Below are 23,727 nucleotides of genomic sequence, written 5' to 3'. Positions count from 1 at the left end.
CTAAAAGCTTCTCAGAACTGTCTCAAATGAATAAAACATATTTCTAACAAAAAATTAATTCTCACCTGGTCACTCAGCGTACACTGTTCTGTGCAAATATCTGTGATAAGATTTCGAGCCTGCTTAGCCATTTCATCCAAGAACATGTTACACAAGGAAAGACTGCGATCTCCAATGTGATGTCGCTATCAAAAAAGAAAATAGGAAAAAAATGGTTTTCCAAATTTCTGCCAATCCTATAATATACCTGTAACAAGTCTATGTTCTGCAAATAGGGGAGTTAGGACAAAATTCCTGGTCTTTTAGCTCCAAAAATAAAACTTCCATCATTTGAGCTAAGGGGAGATATTCCCTAGCTACTGCAATAGTAACATAACCCTTATCTTCTTCTCAACCAGTTAGCCAATAGAGGGCAGTGACTCCTATGTATGCACACATACCACCAGTATATTACATACGGCTGTACTACAAAAAAATTATTTTGACTGTGGTTAATAAAGGAGACTAGTCAAAGAAAAATTCTCTATATCTTCTTTCCCTGGTCCATCACAAAAAAGCAAACAAAAAAACCAATCAAGTTAAAGAAAGTGTTTTTAAGCAGCTAATTTAAATGTTAGCACCTCCTTAACCGAAAGGCTGGATATTACAAACCAAAACACAAAAATCTCAAACATTTTCAAAGGGCATGCAAAAACATGAAAAAATTGAGTAACTTCCTAGAATTGTTCTCTTCTTTTGCATTTTGTTACTTTTCGTTCACATCCAACAGCAAAGAGTTTTACTTTATTTTATTTTAAGCATTTTCAGTACTGTGCAAATCACTAGAATAATCAATGATTGGTGGGAAACAACCCATGTCTGGTTGTTAAAGCTGAAAAATAAACCAGGAGTAGCTGACATATAAGATATACTGGAAGAAAAAAGAATGTGAAAAGCTTTACTCCGATACTTCCTGTGGTAAACAGATTATGCTCTCTGAATTATCAATGCTATTGAAGCCAGGAGAGAAGGCACCCAATTAAAATACTCTGTGACTATTTATTTAAAATACAGCCATAGTTTAAACTGGGCTAGGTCACACATGTTTACAGACAAACATGCACAATAACATACCTCTGAAGTAGGTCAACTGTGACTAGGGAGCACTATAAAACGTATTTAAACTGTCTAATCCCCAATATTTGTTAAAAACAAATGAAAATTCCAGCATGGGCAATGATGGATCCAATACTTATCTGAGATACCACATGTTCAGAGCTTAAAGTTACTGTCAACATTCAGGCATGCAGAAACACATGTAACCCACTGATATTTCTTCCCAGATACATACACCATTCTTCAATAGTTGCTGAACACTGTCAAAGCCAGTGAGACATGGGCTATCAACGTTGCCAATGCCAGTGGAACTGCACTGCTAACAGTGGGTATTTTTTGTCAAAATTCCCAAAGTGCAGAGTAAACTTTAATTTAAATGCTCCTGCCCCTCCTTCATACATCAAAGCAGCACATATGCCCCCTCCTCTCATTACTTTTTGAGAATCACCTTTAAGTGATTAGCCTCAGAATCACTGCAGTCTAGTGGATTAGTCAAGGATATGCACATCGTAAGTCCTTAGTCCTTATATTTCTGGCACAGTTTAGCTGGGTGTGCCTGAGAAAGTCACTCGGTTTCCCTCACCTGTAATATGTGGATAATGATATTAATCTATTCTACAAATATTTAGTTAGGCCTCTGAACACCACTGTAAAGTTAACAATGTCAGCCACAAGAGAGATGAGAGGTGTTCTGGGTTCCCAGACCTGTGCTTATTATGCTAGATCATGTGACCTGTTGGGATGCTGGGGAAGTAGGGAGTGAACAACCATCACCACAGCACTTGGTAGGCCTGGTGAACATTTACAGTCTGTACAAGTTTGGAGTGCACTAAAGTACTGCACAGGGGCTTCAACATTTGAAATAGTTGTATATTAAAACAGAAAGATAAACCTATTGTGCTTGTACATCCCAAACACACATTTTAAACCACAGATCAAACAAAATCTTACTGCACATCTAAAGAAACTTACAATATTCACAACTTTAAAACTAGTAAACCAATTCACACCTCTCCCTAGGCTTCAGAGCCCAAGCCACAACATTTACATAGCTATTTTTAGCACTGTAGCAATACTCCAAGTCTGTAGACCCCCAGCTCTCAGCCTCACTGCCATGGGATCCTGCTTGCTGTGTAGATGTACGCTTAGTTTCACTCAAGACACTGAACAGATCCACCATGCAGCTCTGCTGTATGCAGCTTGCGGGATTTAGCATATTTGGTTTTTGCTCAGCACAGCTCTAGCATTATGCCTCAATGAAAACCCTTCTTTCACTAGTCATGTTTACTTTTTAACACTTACACTACCATTCATTATACAGTATAATAAAGATTAATTTTTCAAATTGGTAATTGTGACCAAAATACACAATTAATGCACTAAATTCAAGCTGTGTGTTAGCTGTAGCAGCATTTTCTCGTTACAGCTAAATTTACAATAACTACTGTAGAGCAGACAGCAACTGAATCTCTTCACTGTTCCTATAAATTGTTCTGAAAGACACTTCTTGTCTTGAACGGAAATTTTCCTGGAAACTTTTTTGTGGTTCTCCAATGTAAATAAAGTTTGCAGCTGTTTAAAGCTGAGTGAAAAGAGGAAAGAATGGTATAGATATACTGGGAGAAGGAGTTTAATGTTTAAATAAGGGAAATCCAAACCATGCATATTTCAATAAATCTCTTTTATTCATTTAAGTGTTTTCAGATTAGTTCTGAGCAGTACTAAGGAATACTTCTACTGGCCTCAAACAAAGATTCATCCCTGGTGTAATTCCAAAGTCAATGAAATTATACCAAGTGTATTGAAGGATATATTTCATTATAGCATGAAAATGTAAGCAATTCTGTGGGAATAATCCTTGTTTTTCTTTATCATTCTATAAAGGTAGGTCACAGTGTAATGAATACTTGCATAATACTATAGCTCAGAGTCAGTGCCTTACAAATATTGTTCAGATAAACTGTTATAATTTATAACATAAGGCACAGACATCAGCTTGTTGTTTCCTTTTTCATTATATGGATACAAGTTTTTAAATGTTTACAAACCATTTATAAGAACAGTCTTTACATTTTAAATGCACATATGGCACCAATTAGCATCCATAACCAGATACAATTGATATATCAGGAACCAAGCCAATTAACCTACTCACTTCAGTCCATTCCCCTCACCACAAACCAAAACAAAATATTTTTAGATGAATACTTAACTTTAAATATTTTATTTTACCAAAACTTAAGTTATTTAAGAGAACTTTACAGAAGCTGATAGGACAATGTAGTGAAGAGATCTCAGTATTACTCAAAACTCCACCATTAACCCACTGAATAACCAAAGGAAAGTCATTTAACCCCTGCACCTTAGTTTCCTTTTAGTTGAAATGGTAATAATAATGCTTATATATCTTGGTAAAGGAGGGATAACATAACTGCTAATTATTAATAAACCAACATGTGATCAACATCAGTAATATGCTGCTTTATTCCCATTCAGTCTGAATTTCTGTAAGCTAACAATGGTATTCCAGATGCATCATTTCGGTGATGAATCCGTGCGGTGTACTTTAAGCATTAATTAGCTGCAAATATTTTCAACAAGGCAGTATAGATAATTAAAATCTCACAAGAACATCCACATGAAGTATTTTGAAATTACCTCTTCTGGACACAGCTCATGGGTGCAACTCATAAAGTGGGTGCAAAGCAGCGGGAATGCAATTGAATACCTCGATTGAGAAGGTAGCTCCAAACACTGCTGAAACATCTTCTCAAAAGCACGACTATAAAAACTGTTTAGAAATGGAAGTTAAAATTTAATATTAATGTAACCTGATGGCTACCTTTCAGCAAACAAATATTGTAAACACTGCCAGAGGCTGTAATGCGGTCTTCATTTACTCAGATTAACTCTAATGATTACAGTTAGACTTCTAACAAAACATAGTTCATCTGCCAGGTAAGAGTGTGTGCGCACGCACACAGAGACACCAGAAATGTCACTGCAAGGCTTTACAGCTATGTACACCTCTACCCCGATAAAACGCGGTCCTCGGGATACTAAAAAATCTCACCACATTATAGGTGAGACCAGGTTATATCGAACTTGCTTTGGCCCCCCGTTCCTTGTTCCATGACCCCCCTCCCTAATTACCCCCAGGGCTGGAGGGTGGCAGAGTGAAGCAGGCTGGGGCTGCGTCGCTCCACTTCCTGCCGCCGGTGAATGCGGGGGGCATCCTTGCCCCAACCTCCTCACACTCACCAGCGGTGGGAAGCGGAGCAGCCCAGCCCCAGCCAGATCCACTCCGCCAGCTCCCAGCCATGGTGCTGCGCTTCCTGCTGGGCAGGTGAGTGCAGGACCTTTCCCCAGCTGCCCTCCAGTGACACGGCTAAGGCCCAGGCAAGGAAAGCGGAGCAGGCTGAGGCCATGTCGCTCTGCTTCCCGCTGCAGGTGAGTGCGGAGAGGTTGGGGAAAGGATGCCCCTGTACTCACCTGCAGCAGGAAGTGGAGCGCTGCAGCTGGGAGCTGGCAGAGTGGAGCGGGCTGGGGCCGGGTTGCTCCGCTTCCACCGCTGCAGGTGAATGCGGGGGGATCCCTTCCCCCAAGCCCTCTTCCCCAAGCGACACGGCTGGAGCCGGGGCGAGGGAAGCAGAGCAGGCTGCTCCCAGCCCCCCACTAATCCCCCGAGCCACTCTGGGACTGTGAGGCCCCCAAAAGTGCCCTTCCACAGCTCCTGCCCCCTCCCAGACTCCAGGAGGGGAGGGGGCCCTGACCGCCCCTGAGACCCTCTGCCCCTTATTAAACCCCTCGGCCCGGCCTGGCCCAGCACCCTTAACATGCTGCTCAGAGCAGCGTGTCAGAGCTTTACCGCCTTGTATGCGAACCCACCTTATATCAGGTCGCGTTATATCAGGGTAGAAGTGTATTCAGTCTGTACTTCTCAGCTATGAAATACTGTATGATTTTTAGTGCACCAAACAGCTTTTTTTCTGTTGTTCTGAGATGTACAACCCTACAGTTGGCCATAGTGGTTTGAGCATTGGCCTGCTAAACCCAGGGTTGTGAGTTCAATCCTTGAGGGCGGCACTTAGGGATCTGGGGCAAAATCAGTACTTGGTCCTGCTAGTGAAGGCAGGGGGCTGGACTCGATGACCTTTCAAGGTCCCTTCCAGCTCTAGGAGATAGGTATATCTCCATTATTTAGGGGGAGGGATAGCTCAGTGGTTTGAGCATTGGCCTGTTAAACCCAGGGTTGTGAGTTTAATCCTTGAGGAGGCCACTTAGGGATCTGGGGCAAAAACTGGTCCCGCTAGTGAAGGTAGGGGGCTGGACTTGATGACCTTTTGAGGTCCCTTCCAGTTCTAGGACATTGGTATATCACCAATTATTTTTTTTATTACATATTACTTGCTTATGCCTAGTTTACAAAGTATTCTAGATTACTCTGTAAAAGTGACCTCCTCTCTTCATTTACCATTCCCCAACATGTCATCTGAAAAATTTATCTGTAGTGCTTTTATGTCTTCTCACAGGTCATAGATAAAAATATGAAATAGTGCCAGGGCCAAGAAGCAATTCCTGAGACACCCCATTAGGAAACACCTTGTTCAATGATTCCCTGTTTTAATTACATTGAGACCTATCAGGCTAGATAATTTTTTAATCCATTTAAATGTGCCATGTTGATTTTGTGATCAAGCATAGTACTCTCTTACATCATATCCCTCAAAATTGCTATAATTTTCCCCACTGTCTGTAGAATCGACTTAAAAATTATTTTATTTCCAGAGATATTCTTGTTTAGTTTTTATTGTCCCATTAATGCACTGTCCCATCAAATAAAATGTCTTTGTTAACAGAGTGATTCAGAAGTGCATAATATTAACCTAATTTGGTCCTCAAGGCATTAAACTAACAAAAAGGAATGGTGAAAAGAGTTTAGCACGAAATTTCTAGATGTCAAGAACAAAATTAAGCTACGCACATGAAAAGAAGAAATTCTATACACCAATGCTAGGAGTTTTGGTAATAAACTAGAAGAACTGTTCAACTATGAGCATAAAGTCAATCTAGTTAATTACTGAAACCTGGCAGAAAGATTTGCAAGACTGGAATGTTAAAAATAAATTGTTATGACCTATTTAGGAAGGACTAACTGGGCAAAAGAGGAGGGGAATATAGCATTGTCTGTTACTGGTGCTAGCTAGATTTAAGCTAATACAAGTATGCCTACTCATGTTATAATCACACCTCCACTTGCAGTGAAGACATACTCTCAAGGAGCTCACTCTAGTTGATCAAGTCATCCTTTAATATTATCTTTGATAAAAGTCTATAAGTACTTAAATAGGGAATGGAAATTTGGTAACAGAGGGTTTTTCAAGCTAGCCAACAAAGTACAAGATCTAATGGCTAACTGCTGAAGCTGGATAAATTCAGACTAGAAACAAGAGACGCATTTTTTGTAGTGAAGGTAGTTAACCAATGGAACAACTTGCCACTGGTTGTACTGGATTCTCCATTGCTGGATATTTTAAAATCTGGAGGAGATTTTCTCAAACATATGCTCTAGTTGAAGCACAACTATTGGGCTTACAGCAGAGATTAATTCACAGAAGTTCTATGGCCTGTGTTATGCAGGTCAGACTAGAAAATGACTTATGGTTCCTTTCATTCCTAAAATCTATAAAGCATTTCTAATGTAACTTCTGCTATTGAATCAAAATTTTGCTTCAACTTCAGTGCTAATTCTAGGCACTTTGGCTTTTTGGGGTGGGGGTGGGGGATACAAAAATAAATACTGAACATAGCTATTGCTAATTAACACTTTGTGAATAAAAGAATTGCTGAATGACGTGCAAGGTTTGAAGCACCAGTTCAAGTCCAAGTTTTGGACACCTGATAAAATGTATTCTTTACCAGGCACTTGACTCCAGACTGATTTTATAGCAGAGAAAAATGCCTTGTTTTCCCCTTCTCTTGAACATCACCCCCCAGATTTGCTCCAGTTAGCTCCCAATGGACCTGGAGGGTAAAACTGAGTCCTGAAGTTGAAACTGTTAAGGCAGGAATAAAAGTGATTTACAGTCTTCTATTTGGCTCCCATAATGCAGAAGCAAGCACTCTTTCTCAGTTAAAACAGGGTGAAATATAATTTACAATCTGTAGCTGGTGAAAAGCCTTTTTCCAACTTACATATACTACTGTTCTGAACAAAGGATTTTGTTTTTAAATACTATAAAGTATTATGGGGTTAAATACAGCTTACTTTGGGAGGAGAGGGTATTTTTATTTTAGCTGACACAGATTGATGAATTTTATATAGTTTAATATATTTATTAGTCAGGATCCTTATGATAAATGTACTGCAAATGTATAAATAAGTAAATAAAAAGTAGAGTTATTGCCTGCTTATCAGCTTTGTTTGAGAAACTTACATGTTGAAGGGCAAACTCCATATCAGCTACGCAAATGATGGATAATCACGGAGACTGCTATTGTCCTTTGAATGAATCAAAGCATACGCCTGCTATATGGATTTTCAATGAGGAACGAACACACACACACACACACAAAATCACTGCTGTAGAAAATTACTGTAAACAGAAAATCAGGAACTATCATCCACTCTCCCATTGTTGGATCTTCCTAGATGATATGCTGTTTAAAAACTGCACATGTAAGAGGCTTAAAGTAACCAAAGTTATAAAGACAAAGCTTCTAGAGCCAAATTAATGACATACCAAAATATAGAAAGGTCTGATGTTTCCACCAACATCTCCACCAAGGAATCTACCATTTTTGTGTGGAAAATAATTGTATTCATCATCTTTCCAAGTTCTCTGTGGTCTGCAAGACTAAGTGAAGCCTTAGACACACTGGTGTAGGCCTGTAAGAACATAACAGAATAAGGACAATAGTTTAGTAACATCAAGATTCTTATATTTGTAATTAACTCAGTGAGAGTTAATGTGGATATGTAGTTGCGTATAAAAGTTATTAATGCTTCTTTAAACTTCTCTTCAGTCCAATGTAATTTTAAAGAGTGGCTGAACCATATATATGACCTATGCTTTTAAAAAATATCAAAGCTTGGAGTAAACACCTGTTTCATCCTCCGTCCCATTTTTTTTTAAATTTAGAACCCACAACACTTTACAATCAAATTTCCATATTAAGGTGTTGCCACGATTTCCTGTTTGAAGGTATGGTATGACAGGAACACTGGGGTAAGTTTCTGGACCAAAGCGGTACTCTCACAGCAGAGGAAAGAGTGTTCCCACATAGCCACTGCTAAGATACTTTTGGCTACAAGACGGTATGCATCTACTTCTCTGCCTCTTCTCTTAACAAATCAGATTTGTTGGAGAGGAGAGTCTAGACTGTGAGAAGATATCAAGTTGCATAGGAAAAAGAGCATGGGCTAAGAAATATGGAAGCGGGGTGTGCATAGAAACCAAGAGTGAATTGGAGGTAGCTGCATAGGTATGTTTTGAGGGTGGGGGGCAGGAGAAAAGGTTCGGTAGGGTAGAGATCAAGTGCAGGGGGCTCAGTGGGGAAAGTTCTGTGTGTGTGTGGGGGGCGTCTGGATGCAAGGGTGTTGGGTGGATGGGGGCCAAGCTCCCCATAGTGACTTTCCTCGCTGCAGCTAAGAAGTGATGGAGGCAGGAAGCAGGGGAGGGATGCGGTGCTTCATGCAGCCACAGAGGTTCCTGGGGGTGGGTCTGACCCAGACCCAGCTGTCCCAGGGGAAGAAGAAATCCTGTCCTCTCCCTCACCCCCCAGCAGCTGAACCAGGCGCAGAATTCCAATTCCCACAAGAGTAATTCGCTGTCACTCACCTGGGCTGTACGCTGCAGATGCTTGGGAAGCAGTTAAGCCGCCTGCCTCTCCTAGGTCACAGCTTTCCTGCTCTCCCCTAACACAGCCCAAGAGGGAGAAACTGACCTGCTACCAGAGAACGCCTGGCTAACCCCTCCCTCCAACATTCCTCTATGCCTCCCATTAGAATGAGAGGGTGCAGGGGCAAACAGCAACTCCAGGTGCTCTGTGCCTGCTGGTCAGTTTCCCCACATGGGTTGTGTGGTAAGTCAACAGGAGCTGCTCCCTGCCCTCCCCTTACACAGCCCACGTGGGCACAGTGACCAGGAAGCACAGAATGCCTTGTGTCATTGCTCGCCCTGCCTCCTCCACTTTCCTCCATGAGGAGAAAGCAGACTATGGGAGAAATCTGGGCACCGCCTCTCCTCACGCATCACCTCTGAGATGTATCCAGTACGAGGGATGCCCCTCTATGTCCACCCCCCGTTCCCCAATCACTACCCATGGGTAGGTGAGAGACTATAGCATGACCAATTGGTTCAAGATAGGCTTTGTCTTTACTGCAAGAAGGAAAAAAAAGTGTGTGTTATAGCATAACTAACGTACATTAGCTATCACACAGTAAATTCCTAGTGGACATAAGATATTGATGGTAGTTCATTAACTAGAATATGAGTGCTTGTAATGACTGGAACCAATCCCTGGGCAGATATATTTTTTTCTGATCTGGAGTTGATCTGGGCTCCTGCTAACTACCATCAGCAATGGCATGAGTGATTTTTTCCTAGCTTATTAGGTGGCCCAGCCAGATGTACAGGGATACAGCATATTCAAGGCTCATTGCTGCCTCCTGCTGTAATCCGCCTCTGATTAGCCAGTCTTCCAAGTATGGGTAGACATGGACGGAATGATGAAGGCAAGTGTTACTATCCTGAATCTGAGGAGGCATATCTATCTATATATCTATCTATATATAGATATATCTGTTCAGTCTTCTGAGTCTAGGATAAGATGAAGATTCCCTTTCTTCTCTAGAATAAGGAATTACCAGGAATAAAACCCTCTCCTCCTATATTACTCTACACAGGAGCTGTAGAAGAGTTTGCAAAGTATTGCATTTTTAAAATTTTTTTTTTTTTTTTTTAAGGCTTGTGAGAGAGGTCCCTGAAGAGGGATTGGAAAGTGAGGTGAGTAGAGCTAGGAGGATATACTAATGGATGGGATAACAATAGGTGATGATATCCAACATCCATTTGTCTGAGGTGATACTGGGCCTAGCCTGATGGAATGAGGCATGGTAGCTCCCAAAGAGTTATATTCGGCAAACAATCCTGATAGTTATCATCTCTTTCTTAATTCAAATCATTTTAATAGGTTATAGTAAATTCACACAGGTTGTCAATTACAAATTTAATTTTAAAGAGGTTTATTTTTAAAAATAAATCCATATTTAATTTAAAATTTAAAAACATTCAATTTAATATTTTTTAAATAATCGAGTTTTATTTCCCCTGAACCAGAAAAATCGCCAACTGTGGCCATTAACCAGGAGGATGAGTCCGGCCTGTGTTGGGCAGGGTTTAAACCCTGATAGTTTGCAGTCTGCCATGGTGGGAAGCCCAAGGCATCTATCCCTGCTATAAATACTGAAAACTGAATGAAGAGGATGGGAGGTTTTTTGGGGGCAGGGGGAGGGGAGAAAAAGATGAAATTTACAGATCGAAAACAAGGAGGGTGAAGATAAATTTGCTTCAGCAAATAGTTTGGAAACTGCTGAGTCTGAAGCTCCGTAGGAGTAGTAGGTCAGATGTTTGCTGGGTTTTGTCTCATCGCCGCAGGTGGTAAGATACTAAGGGAGGAGTTGCAGTCAAATCGCCCTTTATGCCTTTGCACGAGAAGACACAGGTTGCATGCACGGCCCTGATGGACACTGCGATTCAAAATAGCCCACTTCGCACACATCAAGTACATGTACACCTACAGTGGGTAGGGTGACCAGATATCCCGATATTATAGGGACAGTCCCGATTTTTGGGTCTTTTTTTATATTGGCTCCTATTACTCCCCACTCTCTGTCCTGATTTTTCACATTTGCCATCTGGTCACCCTAACAGTGGGATCCAAACTAACACGATTGGTTCATCTAGCCACACTAAGAATCGGAAACGAGAAGCCTTTGACAGACCAAGAACCTCTTTCCTACTAACTATACATGTTCTCTTGCAGATGTAGGGAGAGGAGCAGATAAGAGGAACAGCTGGACCGAAATCTGCCAGCAGTCCCTGACTGAAACTGTTTAAAAAATCAGAGGCTCAACCTCACTTCCTGCTGCATGCCTGCATAAACCGGCAGCTACCTGGGCTCTGCAAAACCCATCTCTTGCAAGTAATAAGAATCTGAACAATGCCCATTTGAAAGCCTGCTTATTAGTAGAAGCAGAGGGAACATCTCAGCCAAAATCGTATCTCAGCTTAGTCTTTGGACCGTGTTTCGTTAATTCCGGGAGCTCTGCTCTTTCCAGATGTTATTAGCATACCACCTGCAGGTCCTGCCTTCAATCAAGAAGTGGATATAGGAGCTAGAAATGCAACAGTGGATCAAAGCATTAATAGCAAGATCGGTCTGTGCTAAATAGAAGTACCTGCCCTGAAGAAATTACAATCTAAAGGCAGGAATGAATATGACAGCACAACACAACATAGAATGCTTCATGGCATAATAGTTTCCAAAGATTCTGAAAGAGCAGAAGGAAGAATCCAGACACACATTTTATTGCAAAGCCACTCCAGGTGCATGTGGTACTGTGAGATGAGGAAACAATGTGAAATCAGCCAAGAAGCTTGAAGGGGCAGGTAGGAAGAGATGGAAGCAGAAATGTACGGACGGGTGGAGGCATGAACAGCTTTGAAGACGCAAAAAAGCAGCTTGACTCTGCAAAGACTGAAGAGGGTAGGAGACAATCATCCTCTCCTGCATCTCCAGCTATTAAATAAATCTTACAATTTTAAATCCCAGTTAGGATTCTACTGTAAGTTTCCCATTTTAAAAAAAGCATAGGTGGGCCAAGACAAGGCTAATTTACCCAAAATTTAACTTGATAAATTTTCCTGTATTTCTCTGTTGTTTCTATCTAATTCTTGATGTATAGTTTTTAAACAAATGCTTCAATTCACTTCTTAAAAACAAAAAGACATAGTACTCATGAACAGTCTTCTAATAACATATCAGTGACTGATGGATGAAAAACAAATGGGTGGCAAAAAATACTTCAGTTTTGTGCTTCTAAGTGGTAGCTATAATCAGAATTTTAAAAAAAGGTTTAAAAGCTTTAACAAATGTCATGTACTGTCCTTTTTAACATGCTAGCAGTGATAGTCCAACTCTATTGAAGTGAATGGCAGAACTCCCAGGAAGTTCAGTGGGGCCAAGATTTCAACTTAGATATTTTATGGAAAATTTGATATGTAGTGGCTTTAGGAAAAATCTGCTTATCTAATCACCATACCCAACAAAATCTCTTGAATCACTCTTTTCTGCTTTCCATTTTAACTCTATACATGTAGTCTAATCTTAGTACAGTAAAATAAGAAACGGTAAATCCTGCTTTGTTTTTGCTATTGTTATAAAGTACACAACAATTACTATAACTAAGATGAGAGAAACATTAATTTTCTTTATTTTTCAGTTTCCTTAGTTTGTGCAGCCCACAGCAATTTTTGGATCATAAGCTGCGTGTTTGTATGTATTTTCACACAGCAATTGGAGAGACAGACACTTGTAAAATGTAGAAAAATTATTAAATAAAAATTGACATGGAAATTCAGGAAAAGATGTAGTAACAATCTAACTTTTTTTTTTTAAACTAGACATTACTAAATTTCAAGTTGCCAGTGCCCTCTTGAGCACAGTTATTCTCTTTTTTCATATCAGCAAAGGGTAAGTTACAAAGCAGGATTTACAGTATGCCTGTATGAAATTCATTTACAGAAAAGTGCTGAAAAAATGCAAGGCAAGAACTATTTGTCATCAATGGCTCAGAAGTTATTACAACTTATATTAGCTTCAATTTATATTTAAAAATAAATTGCACTCTTCCATTTAATGCACTACAGGATAAGAGTCTGATATGTAAAGGTATTCAGATTTATGCTTAATTTTAACTAATAACGAAATCTCGGTTCCCCCACCTCCGCAAATCAATTTTTGTTGAAAGTTAATTTTTTTTAAATAGATGTTTTCTTATTTCTATCACAACAAAGATCGTTCATTTGAGGATTTAATACCTCAGATTTGGCTACTAATGTTCTCTGTTGAAGAGACCTTCCAGTTCTTTTTAAAACAAATATTGCTGCAGCTCCCTGCAATTACCAATAAAAATGTGTTTTTCTGCTACTGTTTCAGATGTTACATGCGAGTAAGGTAACTTAAGAATTTCAGTCACATTACATGTGTACCAAAGATTTCCTGGGTGCATGTGTTCAATTTGTGAAAAACAGTTACATGAAAAGGGAGATCATGTTTTTCCAATCCTGTTTTTACAGCTTCTTTGCACAGCTGAGGAAAACCAGGCTCTTTATGGTATCTTAAAAATACTTTCCCAGAAAGACGATTGGCCTGCCAATTGACAATCTGGAATTTTGCTCAGGAAAGCTTGCTTGAGTATTCTTTGCAATAAAACACTCAAGAACAGGCGGTTTGGAATATTATTCTCAATATTTGGAGGTCTATAGTGATTTTGCTAAAAACCCATGTCTATGCCAAATTTCATTTTACCTATCTAAATATTCTTCCATGTCAACAATACACAATATTTTTTGCTTTCTCGCTTAAATGGTTATGCGGTATTGCAATGTGATGCTTAAACAGATGTCACATTTCAGGGAAGGGAAAGCTCTACCTATAAAAAGTCTGTATTTCAAATTTACATTTTTAAAAGTACTTTGAGGTCTACTACAATTATGGGTGTGATAAAAGACAATGAAAAGTGCGGCCATACATTGGCAAGTGACTATGAAAAACAGCAATCATTCAACAGATTTGCTTCACTGTGTGTATTCAGAATTGCATCTACTTACTCTACAAACAAAAAAGTTTTAATTACTTTTTAATCCTGTTAGCACTGCAGAGCCAATATTACTGGGATTCAGAGTGCTGTATTCTATTTTGGTTCAAGCATCAGATTTGTTAACGAAGTTCTAATGGTAGGGCTAAATTCTGCCATTAGTTACATCTGTGCAGACTCATGTAAGAGAAAAATTGTACAAGTGTTAAGAAGATCAGAACTTAGCTTGAGGAATCTGTATCACTGGTGATAATGCAAGAGCCAGAAAGCCACAACTTTCAGATCCAGGGTTGAATTTCTAGTGCTGATATTTATGTGAAAACCAATAAGATAGTACGAGCTATGCCATTTATACTGATTATCTCAAAAGCAATCAAGGAGCAATGCAATGGAACATAATACAGTTATATACACTGGCACCTTGTTAATATAGCTGGCCACACTACAGCGTTAAGTATTTAGACACTTGAGCGTTCAGTTTTTAATTCTTAGTTAAAAACTCTAAGATTTTCTTTCTGATCTGTAATAAATTCAAACTAGAGCAGAAATTTCCTGCCTGGAAAAGGCTTATTCCATTTGTGAAGCACTGTGTAATGTAATTTAATGTAAAGTAACAGTTTTATCAGATAGAAATACATTGCATTATTTTCTTACACTATAAAAAAAAGTCTATAAATTCCTTTGCTTGAATCAAATACCAGCGTACTGTGTGGTGTATTCAGGTGTCAGTACCGTGTTGTGTTCGGTATATTTGATTTATAAACAGTATTAACTGTATTAGGTATTTACAAAGACACACAGAAAATATAAAAAGAATTAAAATAAAATAAGCCAATGGATTATCCTCTTAAATTTTATTTATATTAAGTTGTCCTCCTTTGAATATCTGTCACACATTTGCAAGATAAACACAGTTAAATAGGCAATAATTTAAAAACAAATTATTCCTTACAACATACCTGCAAAAGTACACACATTTAAAACTTACCTGCAATCTAAACCAATCTAATCTCATTCCTCTGAAGTCAAACACCTCCCCATCTTCAACTGCATCAGAAAAAAAATACAGACTGTAAAATAAAAACTTTAAAGAGTAAATATGAACACAAAAATTCACTCGCATTTTTTTAAGGACAATTTTAATAACAAGGCTCTTAGTGACCACTTTCTTTAGGAGAATAAGGTTAGATTTGGTCTGATAATTTACTAAAAATTATTCCAATCCAGCATATATGATCATGGGAATAAAATTGCCTTTGAGTGGATAAAGCATTTATCTGTATGAGTTATGAATAAACACTCACTTTAAATGAAAAAAAGTGCAACTACTACAAGAAAAACCACAACAGTTTTGTCAAAGCTACAACTGCAAAGGCTTGTGTGTCTATCCTAAGCCTGGTAAATGTATAAGGACAACACAGCTGCTTTGCAGACCTCTTCCTCACAGCTTAACAGGTGAAGTTGCCTCTCAAGGAATGGACTCTGGTCCCCTCATTGTAAGAAAAGCAGTAATACAATACACGGTTGCCCTAGATTGTGTGCACCGACAATGGTAACTAAAGATTAAACTGAAGGAGTCCCTTAGGTTAACAACGTGCCTACCAGAAACTGAATTTATTGTAGTCTAATTTGACATACCACTACATAAAATTTGACATACCACCATATGATATTGCCCTGACATGCCCACTGGGCAATAAAGATGTTCTGCCCACTGTGCATTTTACAGAGAAGACAAAGTAATTTTTAATACTTTCAACATTCTATTATCCCACCATTTTTCTTCCTCCTCTTTCACTTAATCACTTTGATGCTCTGTTGTGGCAATCCAAATTCTGTTCACTGAAACCAGTGGAACACCATGACATAATGTATGTGCAGCAGCAATGAAAGCGCATTTTGTCTGATGTAAGTGTTTAACTCCTGCTTAAGATTCCAGGTACACTCATTCCCATTTACCATGTGTCAGCAACAGCAATGTGAAACTTACTTGAATACTAATTTCTGAAAATCATGGAGCAGGATTCCTTCCAGTAAATTTCCCTTTGCTGAATGTGCACTGATGTATCAAGCAGACGGGGTTATACAAGACAACAGAAAGCAAACAGGAGGAAGTAGAATGGAGAGAAGCAGCCATCATGCAGAATGGGATTTAGAAAAAATATCTCTGATCCTAAAACACCAGAAAGCCTGAGCTTCAAGGTAACAGAGATTGAGCTTCAGTTGACTTTTGCTTGAGCTCTTCATCTGAACAGCCTTACCTTGTTTCACACTCAGAGAAGTCATAGTGTTTACAAAGGAGGACATGATGATTGACTCATCTTCAGGGCACACTGAAAGATTCTAAAACAATGGAAACACATCAATTGCTTCACAGAAACAATATCAAGAATAATCAAACCCACAAATTTAGTAAATACACACCAGAGTGTTTTTTTTAAAACTTATTTTTAAAAAGTTAACTTTAAGAACAAGAAAACAATCTCTCTAGAGGCAGCCTTAACAGGAGACTGGTGCAAGTGGTTCTGGAACCAGTAAACTGGAACTAGTAAACTTTTCCAAGCTGTCCTCAGCTAGTGATGAGAAAAAAAAAATATTACAACCCTATGTAGCTGCAAAGGGATTACGCAATGCTTTAGTAAAGAGTGCACTGTTACGAGCTTTCTAGGTAAAAAGCCTCCACACTCTCCAGCCTAGTCATTCATGCAATAGTCACTACACATTTTTCTGTTCCTAGTATTTTGCTGATCTAGATGGCCACCTGAGCTCTCTGCATGCAAAAGTCAGATGAGGCAAGCTGCAAGACAGACTATTAAACACATGATCACACTAGCTCACCACCTTGCTTCCCATTAAATCCCACTTCAACTATGATTTCCACATCTAACAGTTCATAAACTGACAGTTAGATGGGATTTATACCAGTAGTTTTCAACCGGGAGGTCCACAGACTACATCTAAGACTTCCAAAGGGGTCCACACCTCCATTTGAAATTTTGTTGGGGCCCGGAAACAAAAAAAGGTAAAAAACCACTGATTTATACCATTTGGAAGATGAGATATGACATTTTCAGACAATATAAAAAGTATTGTTTCACAGAGATAGCAGTTGTTGTAAACGCTAAGACCATATTGCAATGGAAGACTACTAAACCACAATAGTAATTTTATATAGTTCTGATTATGGTCAATATTCTTGGGTTTTCTTCCAAACCTGGAGTTTCAAAAGATACTGGATCTCACCACTTAATGATTTCAACCTATCCCTCTGTTTCTGGTACTAAAAGTAGTTAGCCCCAAGACTCAACCTGCTATTATGATCATTTCCTCATTTCATGGCTCATCTTAATGTACATTTGTACAAGGAGCTCAAATGTCATTTACTGCGTCTAGGATATCATCTCTCACTGATCACTGATGCCAAATTCAGAAAAATGTAATCTATACCATCACTCTGGAGCATGCAGATGTGAAGAAATAAGGGTACAACTTTTATAGTCATAACTTTTCCAGATAGAGAAGGATGATCTGATGACAGGTGGAACATACATAAGCAGCAAAAAGCAGGTATTTAATTGCTAGAAGCAAATAAATCATTCCAAATCAGTAACTCCAAGTATTCCCTTAGTTTTAAATAACACAATATAAAAAAAAAATTAAAATGTAAATGAGAGTTATTTTTATTGTTTTACAGTATTAAGTTCAATAATTAAAAGAGAATTTACAACACATTCAACCTAACTATAAACCTACAATCTAACACACACTAAGTAACAATCTAATTAAATAAGAAATGAATGTATTCATGTGGACGGAAGTACAGATTAGCAAAATGTGAGCTCCATCTACTGGTCACACAAGAGTATAGTCTAAATACAGTAGATCACCTTTACATACCTTTGTCATGTTCTAGGTGAAGAAAATAATTTGACTAATATTGTATTAATCATACTAATTTCCAATTTCTTTGAGCTTTAAAAACAAAACAATTTTCATGTGATACCAATTTTATTCCTGGCAAGTTATTTTACATAAACCCAAAACTTGTCTGCTTTGCCTTTTGCTTTGGAAATATCATTTGCTGAATGTTATCAGCATATTTAACACTATCCAAAAGAGACAGGATCCTAGCCTTCAAGAATCACATAGTGAAGTCTGATTCTGAGTTCTGTTGCTTCGTCTCCCCATGCCTTTGGCAATGATGAGTGAAAGTCACTTTCCAAATATAAACACACACTATAATTATAAATATTATAGATAGATAGATAGATAGATAGATAGATAGATAGATAGATAATCAGTCAGTCAGTCAGTGGCTTCTTTGATCTGAGTTTGGAGCCATCCATGCTCTACTACTCTGGTTTGCAGGCATGGCCACTCGTATTTTAGGTATAGCTACTCTGACAAAATAAATGGAATTTTCTTGTGATATGTCTGCATTCTCTGCCCTACTGGCTTGTCCTTACAGGCAAGAGATATGACACTAGTGAAGAACCTCATATCTCCAGTTACATTTACTTCAACAAACTCCTTTTGAGCAGATGGGAGAACTTGAGGCACCTGCCTTGAAGCACTGAACCTCTTTGTTTCTACCCTTTCAGGAGCTAGTGAAGACAGGGACTTGTTGGTGGCCTGCGGTGCGTTGTGAGGCGTGGAGTGCCAGGCACAGAGTTGGAACGATACGATGGAGGCGGAGGTAGCAGGTGCAGACACACTGAGGATGACCGGATGCAGTAGCTGCGGCATGTACATGGTCCTAGAGGGGGCACCTGAAAGGAGTTTCATCTGCATGAAGTGCCGCCTGATAGAGCTGCTGGAGGAAAAGGTAAGGGGACTGGAGATGCAAGTGGAAACTCTGGCTGAGTTTAGAAGGGGATTTGAGCAGATGATGGAACACACACATGATGAGGCACAGGGGACAAGCTCAGACGAGCGGATAGAAGCAGGACCAAAGGACTCTGAGGAGGGGCTGCTGGGTGAGGAAAGTGGACGGTGGAAGCATGTGACTAGGAGAACCAGGCAGAGGAAAAGACGGGCCAGCGATGGAGAAATAGAACTCAGGAACAGGTTTGCTGAGTTGGGAAATGAAGATGGAGCACAGCAGGCTGCTGAAGGAGAAAGGGCGAGGAAGAAGAGGCGAGCAGCTAGTCCTGCAGAAGGAGGGGAGGAGTCAATGGAGGCGACATCAAGTACGAGCCCTAGGAGGATTGTAAGGGCGAATACAAATCGAGAGGAATTGTAGCCAGCTGCTGTGGGGGATAGACCGCAGAATCGCACTGTCGCCAGGAAAAGGCAAGTCTACGTTATTGGAGACTCTTTACTGAGAAGAGTAGACAGGCCTGTAACTAGACCTGATCGGGAGAACAGAAGGGTGTGCTGTCTGCCAGGGGCTAAGATACAGGATGTGGACCTGAGGCTGAATACGATCTTAGCGGGAGCGGGAAAGAATCTGTTGATTATCCTTCATGTGAGAATGAATGATACGGCTAGTTACTCGCTGGACTGTATCAAGGAGGACTATGCCAGACTGGGGAAGACGCTCAAAGAAATCGAGGCTCAGGTGATCTTCAGTGGGATTCTGCTGGTTCCTACAGCGGGGCGACGAAGGAGTGACAAGATTATGGCGATCAACAGATGGCTCAGGGAGTGGTGTTATAAGGAGGGCTTTGGGATGTACGGTCACTGGGAAGCGTTTACGGATAGACGACTGTTCGCTCAGGATGGACTTCATCTAAGCAAGGAGGGAAATAGAATTCTAGGATGGAGGCTTGCCGACCTCATCAAGAGAGCTTTAAACTAGGAAGTTGGGGGAGATGGTTGGGAGATGTTCGGGACATCTCCACACTGGAATATGACCTGGAGAGGAAAGTAAACAAAGTGAGAGGGGATACCCTTGCGGTCCCAAGATTTGATCCAAGGAGGAATAGTGGAGTAGAAACCAGAGTAACGGGTGATGCTGGTGGTAGAAGGTCTCTGCACGACGGGGGAAAGAATGTCACTGACGCCAAACGCCGAAAATTAAAAGGTCTGTACACTAATGCGAGGAGCCTAGGTAACAAGATGGAGGAACTGGAGTTACTGGTGCAGGAAGTGAAACCGGATATTATAGGGATAACCGAAACCTGGTGGAACAGTACTCATGACTGGAGCACGGGTATTGAAGGCTATGTGCTGTTTAGAAAAGACAGGAAGAAAGGCAAAGGTGGTGGAGTAGCCTTGTACATCAATGATGAAATTAACTGTAGCGAGATAAGAAGCGATGGAATGGATAAGACAGAGTCTGTCTGGCCAAAAATCACACTGGGTAAAAAAGCAACTAGAGCTTCTCCTGAGATAGTGCTTGGGGTGTGCTATAGACCGCCGGGATCTGATTGGGATATGGATAGAGACCTCTTTAATGTCTTTAATGAAGTAAACACAGAGGGGAAATGTGTGATTATGGGGGACTTCAACTTCCCGGATATAGACTGGAGGACGAGTGCTTGCAAGAATAAGAGGGGTCAGATTTTTCTGGATGTGATAGCGGATGGATTTCTTCATCAAGTAGTTGAAGTACCAACGAGAGGGGATGCCATTTTAGATTTGGTGTTGGTGAGCACTGAGGACCTCGTAGAAGAAATGGTGGTAGGGGACAACCTTGGTTCGAGTGATCATGAGCTGATTCAGTTCAAACTAGATGGAAGGATAAACAAATGTAGATCCGGGATTAGGGTTTTCGACTTCTCGAGGGCTAATTTTAAAGAGTTAAGGAAATTAGTTAGGGAAGTGGATTGGACGGAGGAATTAGTGGATTTAAATGCGGAGGAGGCCTGGAATTACGTTAAGTCGCAGCTGCGGAGACTGTCAGAAGCCTGCATCCCAAGAAAGGGGAAAAAAACCATGGGCAGGAGTTGTAGGCCAAGCTGGATGAGCAAGCAACTCAGAAAGGGGATTAGACAAAAGCAGAAATCTTACAGGGAGTGGAAGAAAGGCAGGATCAGTAAGGAAAGCTACCTTGGTGAGGTCAGAACATGTAGGGATAAAGTGAGGAAGGCTAAAAGCCGCATTGAACTGGACCTTGCAAAGGGAATCAAAACCAATAGTAAAAGGTTCTACAGCCACATAAATAAGAAGAAAACAAAGAAAGAAGAAGTGGGGCCGCTATACACTGAGGATGGAATGGAGGTTAAGGATAACCTAGGCATGGCCCAACATCTAAACAAGTACTTTGCCTCAGTTTTTAATAAGACTAGTGAGGAATCTAGCGATGATGGAGGGATGATAAACGGGAATGAGGATATGGAAGTGGATATTACCGCAACTGAGGTAGAGGCCGTACTTGAACAGCTCAATGGGACGAAGTCAGAGGGCCCGGACAATCTCCATCCGAGGATATTAAAGGAACTGGCGCGTGAAATTGCGAGCCCGTTAGCGAGAATTTTTAAGCAATCGATAAACTCGGGGGTTGTGCCGTATGACTGGAGGATTGCTAATGTAGTTCCTATTTTTAAGAAAGGGAATAAAAGTGATCCGGGTAATTATAGGGCTGTTAGCTTGACGTCTGTAGTATGTAAGGTCTTGGAAAAAATTTTAAGGGAGAAAGTAGTTAAGGACATAGAGGTCAATGGTAATTGGGATGAATTGCAACACGGATTTACTAAAGGTAGATCATGTCAAACCAATCTGATCTCCTTCTTTGAGAAGGTGACGTATTACTTAGATAAAGGAAATGTGGTAGATATAATTTACTTAGATTTCAGTAAGGCGTTCGACACGGTTCCGCATGGGGAACTGTTAGTTAAATTGGAAAAGATGGGGATGAATATGAAAGTTGTAAGGTGGATAAGGAACTGGTTAAAGGGGAGACTCCAGCGGGTCGTATTGAAAGGTGAACTGTTAGGGTGGATGGAGGTCACTAGTGGAGTCCCTCAAGGATTGGTTTTGGGACCGATCTTATTTAACCTTTTTATTACTGACCTTGGCACAAAGAGCGGGAATGTGCTAATAAAGTTTGCGGATGACACGAAGCTGGGGGGTATTGCTAACACGGAGAAGGACAGGGATACTATTCAGGAAGATCTGAACCACCTTGTAAACTGGAGTAATAGAAACAGGATGAAATACAATAGTGAAAAGTGCAAGGTCATGCACTTAGGAATTAATAATAAGAATTTTGGATATACGTTGGGGGCGCATCAGTTGGAAGCGACGGAGGAGGAGAAGGACCTTGGGGTACTGGTTGATAGCAGGATGACTATGAGTCGCCAATGTGATACGGCTGTTAAAAAAGCAAATGCGATTTTGGGATGCATCAGGCGGGGTATTTCCTGCAAGGACAAGGAGGTGTTAGTACCGTTATATAAGGCGTTGGTGAGACCCCATCTGGAATACTGTGTGCAGTTCTGGTGTCCCATGTTCAAGAAGGATGAATTCAAACTGGAACAGGTTCAGAGACGGGCTACAAGGATGATCCGAGGAATGGAAAACCTGCCTTATGAAAGGAGACTCAAAGAGCTTGGCTTGTTTAGCCTGGCCAAAAGAAGGCTGCAGGGGGATATGCTTGCTCTTTATAAATATATCAGGGGGGTTGACGTTAGGGAGGGAGAGGAATTATTTAAGTTTAGTACTAATGTAGGCACGAGGACGAATGGGTATAAACTGGATATTAGGAAGTTTAGACTTGAAATTAGACGAAGGTTTCTAACCATTAGGGGAGTGAAGTTCTGGAACAGCCTTCCGAGGGAAGTAGTAGGGACAAAAGACTTTTCTGGCTTTAAGACAAAGCTTGATAAGTATATGGAGGGGATGTTATGATAGGACCGTTAATTTGGGCAATTGATCTTGGATTACCACCAGATAGGTGTGCTCAATGGGCTGCGGGGAGATGTTGGATGGGATGGGAACTGAGTTACTGCAGAGAATTCCTTCTTGGGTGCTGGCTGGTGAGTCTTGTCCACATGCTCAGGGTTTAGCTGATCGCCATATTTGGGGTCGGGAAGGAATTTTCCTCCAGGGCGGATTGGCAGGGGCCTTGGAGGTTTTTCGCCTTCCCTTGCAGCGTGGGGCACGGGTCGCTTGCTGGTGGATTCTCTGCAGCTTGAGGTCTTCAAACCAATTTTGAGGATTTCAATAACTCGGTCCTGGGTTAGGGGTTGTTATAAAATTGGATGGGTGAGGTTCTGTGGCCTGCCTTGTGCAGGAGGTCAGACTAGATGATCATATTGGTCCCTTCTGACCTATGAGTCTATGACTTGGGAGATGATGTGCCCAGGTGATATATCATCAAATGTGGAGAAACCTTCAACCTAATGGGCTGAGCACGATCACATCCAGTAGGGATGAGAAACAGATCTCTCTCAGATAAGGCATTATCAGCATCTCGGAACACACATTTATCCTCAGATTGGCCAGGCTTCTTATCTATGAAACCGTGCAAGGTGTATGTAAAAGTCCTTCCCTATGAAATAGCAAAGATATCCATGGATCTCAATGTCCACCTCCATGGTACAAGGCTGTTTCTCGTGTAAAAAAACAGCAACTTAGTAGGTAGAGGTATTGCAAAGAGGTCCATATATTGAAGGTAGCTCCAACCACCCCCTTGAGATGGGAAGGAATCAGTGAAGTTTGTGAGCATGTTCTCCTTTGCAGTCAGAAATTTCTTTTGAGACATCTGCAGTTCCACACCTAAAATTTCCCAACAAAGACGACAAAATGTCTCTCCTTGCTCTCTGAAGTAGAACATTGGTATGACACTCAGAACCCACTGAAGT

General features: G+C 40.5%; 1 protein-coding gene across 4 annotated transcripts in view; it reads right to left on the bottom strand.

Annotated features, from left to right (window-relative positions):
• Nucleotides 1–23,727, bottom strand: part of NCKAP1 (NCK associated protein 1) — a 122,308-nt gene that overhangs the window by 33,754 nt on the left and 64,827 nt on the right. For all 4 annotated transcript variants that reach the window (XM_050916398.1, XM_050916399.1, XM_050916401.1 and 1 more), the window contains 5 exons: nt 16,240–16,321; nt 14,967–15,025; nt 7,839–7,984; nt 3,754–3,886; nt 66–185 (listed from right to left, as the gene is read on the bottom strand). In XM_050916398.1, coding sequence (XP_050772355.1) covers nt 66–185; nt 3,754–3,886; nt 7,839–7,984; nt 14,967–15,025; nt 16,240–16,321 — 540 coding nt within the window. The remainder of the gene's footprint in view (nt 1–65; nt 186–3,753; nt 3,887–7,838; nt 7,985–14,966; nt 15,026–16,239; nt 16,322–23,727) is intronic.

Source organism: Gopherus flavomarginatus, chromosome 10, assembly GCF_025201925.1.
Source record: "Gopherus flavomarginatus isolate rGopFla2 chromosome 10, rGopFla2.mat.asm, whole genome shotgun sequence".
Classification (NCBI taxonomy): Eukaryota; Metazoa; Chordata; order Testudines; family Testudinidae; genus Gopherus; species Gopherus flavomarginatus.
The sequence above is the reverse complement of the archived record's forward strand: the minus strand, read 5'-3'. Positions and strand labels throughout refer to the sequence as shown.